Source organism: Phalaenopsis equestris, unplaced genomic scaffold, assembly GCF_001263595.1.
Source record: "Phalaenopsis equestris unplaced genomic scaffold, ASM126359v1 Scaffold200212, whole genome shotgun sequence".
In the NCBI taxonomy this organism is placed as follows: Eukaryota; Viridiplantae; Streptophyta; class Magnoliopsida; order Asparagales; family Orchidaceae; genus Phalaenopsis; species Phalaenopsis equestris.
Genome location: NW_018220049.1, coordinates 19,799 through 23,246, shown reverse-complemented (window position 1 = coordinate 23,246; position 3,448 = coordinate 19,799). Strand labels below are relative to the sequence as shown.

Sequence of the window (3,448 nt, the reverse complement as noted above, 5' to 3'; positions counted from 1 at the left end):
ATAGGAAGAGTATTTGTGCTTGAAGGATGCTTAGAGTCAGTGCCCATCAGGAATTTGTAGCTCTAGTGGTCAATTTGATCATCCAGATTTTGTGATATGGAGGCAAGTTGTCGGGGGATGAAATAAGGGGAGGGTCTACGACCTCGCCACATAAAGATTTGTCTATAAGGTGAAATACTTAGGTTATGTCAGCTGTCATCGATTGATGATGAAGTCTCCAAATGTGTGGCTGCACTCTGCTAGGAGTTACGGATCTGCTTTGCCGCTGAGCTCTATGAGATGGAGTCCGTGATGAAGGCAACGGAACAAGTCAGGGATGTCAGGGCAACTATCGTGCCGTTGAAACACCAAACAAGTCGCTGTGGCAAGCGAACTTTGATTGAGGAGGAGGACCACTAGGATGATAAGTGTTTCTTTTTCTTCTATGTGTGTGTAGTGCTTCATTTATTCTACGGTCAATATTGTATGAATGATTTGTTGAGCTTAATTGTTATATTTGTTATGATTACATTAATGTGGTTGCCTCTATTTGGCCTTTTACGTTGTTATGATATGTTTATGAAATGTGTGTTAGTTTTTTTTTTAATTAGTGCAAATGTGTAATTTTTTTTTTGCCAGGACGCTTATTTATTAACTAATTTATTAATTTTGTTCTTGCACAAGTTTTCGGCTCATAATCAACTAATTTATCAGCCGATAAATTATTATCTACTGAAAGTTAAGCCAGTCATAATACAACAAGATAATTAAGGTCTGCGTGTCTTAAAATTTAATTAAATATATAAATACTTCGAAATTAAGTGGTGCTTATTCTTCCTCATCTTTTTCGTACTGATTTGTCATGTTGCGTTTTGGATAGCTTTATTCCCCCGTCGCCAAGTCCCCCCGAAAGGAAAAGTACAATTGGGAAATATTTTCCACATTCAAAATGGAATTTTATTCAAAGTTATAGTTTTGCAAATTAGTAATTCTTTTTGCTCAGTCCAGTTAAATTATAAAAACATAACCCTCATTGAATGCATAATTTTAAAAATGCTTATTTTTACAACATTAAATGTTCACTTTTTTTGTTAAAATTGAAAATTTAAATTAATAATATTTGATAAATTTGATTCAATCATTAATTTAATAACAAATTAATACTTTGGTTCACCAAAATTTTAGTTCAATTCAAAACATAATATGATTATCTTTATTTTATAGGTTTCAAAACTAAAATAAATTTATTCAATGAATATGTTAATCAAAATGATCAAATCTATTAAATGTGCCATAATAAAATCTTTCTCTCCATGAGGTTGGATGTTGACCCCAAACCTCGAAAAAATATTACGTCCGGAGTTCAGGCGCGAGCTGCGTCCGAACAACGGAAGTGATACAGCAAATGTTAGTGCTCTCGCTCCGCCCTGCTGTACCACGTCCGTTGCTCGGACCCATATCTGCATCCGGACTTTGAACAATATATTTTTTTCCTAAACCTAGCCTTCAATTACCAACCCTCAGAAAAAACTATAAAATGCACAAATTAAGCATCCCTGAGCTCCACTCCAGTCGAAACCTTGAACAACCAGCACTCATGGCACCCTCCTCTGCTCTCTTAACCCTCCCATCTCTCCTCTTTGCCTTCCTCCTCCTCCTCCTCCTCCTCCTCCTCCTCTCTCCAACCGTTTCCTCCATTCCTCCGCCTGAAATTCTCTACCCTAAACAAGCCGTCCCCACAAAATCCGGCTACCTCCCCACCAACTCATCCTCCTCCTCCCTCTTCTTCGCCTTCTACGAAGCCCAAAAACCCCTCACCTCCCCCTCCTCCACCCCCATTATCCTCTGGCTCCAAGGCGGCCCCGGTTGCTCCTCCATGATCGGCCATCTCTTTGAATTCGGCCCTTACCTCCTCTCCTCCCACCTCCACCTCCTTCCCAATCCCTTCACATGGAACCGCCGCTTCGCCCTCCTCTTCATCGACAGCCCCATCGCAGCTGGTTTCAGCCACTCTTCCTCTCCTATTCCCCGCGACCAAAACTCCATCGCCTCCAACCTTTACTCTGCTCTTCAATCCTTCCTCTCCTCCCAACCCCCTTTCTTCCGCTCCCGCCCCCTCTTCCTCTCCGGCCAAAGCTACGGCGGCAAGTTCGTCGTCTCCTCTGCTCGCCACATCCTCCTGCAAAACCAAAACCCCATAGTCCCCCCCTCCCTTCGGATTAACCTCGCTGGAATCTCCATCGGCAATGGCATGATTCATCCGGTCGTCCAAATTCGCGTCCATGCCGCTGCGGCCTATTCCTTCGGCCTCATCAATGAACGTCAGCGCGCCAAGCTTGAGAAGATGCAGGAAATTAAATCTTATTTCTTGCGGGACTGCACCTAAAAATAAATAAAAAAAAAGGATCCTAATGAAATCTTGTGTCTTGCTACAGGATTTGGCAGCAAAGCTGACGATTGAAGGGAAATGGTCCGCTGCCACGGATGCCAGAAACAGAGTACTGACTCGACTCAAGAAAGACACCGGCTTGGCCACACTCTTAAACATCAAGAAGAAGCACAAGTACGCCACATCAATGCTTAAGAAATTTCTCAACAAAGACGAGGTCAAATCAGTGTTGGGAGTCGGAAAGACGACGGCTTGGGTTAGATGCAACAAACTGGTGAAAAATGCTCTGCATGAGGATGTGATGAAGAGTGTTAAGACGATGGTGGAGGATGTGGTGAGGAAGACGAGGGTACTACTTTATGAAGGAGCTTTGGATTTGAAGGATGGCGTGCTGTCAGTGGAGGCTTGGGTGAGGGAGATGGAGTGGGAGGGAACTCCGAGGTTCTTAGAGGCGACGAGAGAGGAGTGGAGAGTAGAAGGGGAGGTTGCGGGGACTGTGCAGAGCTGGGGGAACTTGACGCATGTCGTGGTTTTGGGCGCCGGACATTTGGCTGCGGCAGACCGGCGGATGAATACGCAGGCTATGATTGAAGGCTGGGTTTTGCAGAGTGGAAGTTTTTTCGGGAAATAAGATGATCAGCACCAAACCCCCAATGATCGAAATAAAAAAGATAAATAAATAAATAAATAAAAATCGACTATTTACAAAAATAGCATTATATATACGAGTATTTTTATATCTCACACTCAAATTTTTAATGTGACCTTTAATTTTTTATAAGTGCAACAGAAATAACACTCGACATATCCTGTTCAAATTCCATTTTCTTCTCCGCATAAATTATGTACTCACTCTCTTCTCCCATAAAGAAATTTAACATATATGGGTCGGAACACAGTTTTGTGTGTGGACTTCAGTCATTTACCGTCATATGTGCTACATCACGGAGTTTATCGAGAGTTTATTGAAGTGAAACCACAAAAATTATTAAAGTGTTTCACTTCAGTGAAGGTTATTGAGGGTTTAATGAAGTGAAAAGAGGATGTTATTGAGGGTTATTTCAGTGTTATTGGAGTTAA

The 3,448-nt window shown here is 42.0% G+C and overlaps 2 protein-coding genes across 2 annotated transcripts; both read left to right on the top strand.

Moving 5' to 3' along the window:
- Positions 1-1,273: 1,273 nt before the first annotated feature.
- LOC110035837 (serine carboxypeptidase-like 50) lies at positions 1,274-2,394 on the top strand. The gene has a single exon (XM_020740146.1). It carries the CDS (start codon positions 1,517-1,519, stop codon positions 2,363-2,365), a length of 849 nt encoding a protein of 282 aa, XP_020595805.1. The 5' UTR covers positions 1,274-1,516; the 3' UTR covers positions 2,366-2,394.
- Positions 2,391-2,999, top strand: LOC110035836 (serine carboxypeptidase-like 50). Its single transcript, XM_020740145.1, has one exon. The coding sequence runs from the start codon at positions 2,391-2,393 to the stop codon at positions 2,997-2,999; it is 609 nt and encodes a 202-aa protein (XP_020595804.1).
- The last annotated feature ends 449 nt before the right edge of the window (positions 3,000-3,448 follow it).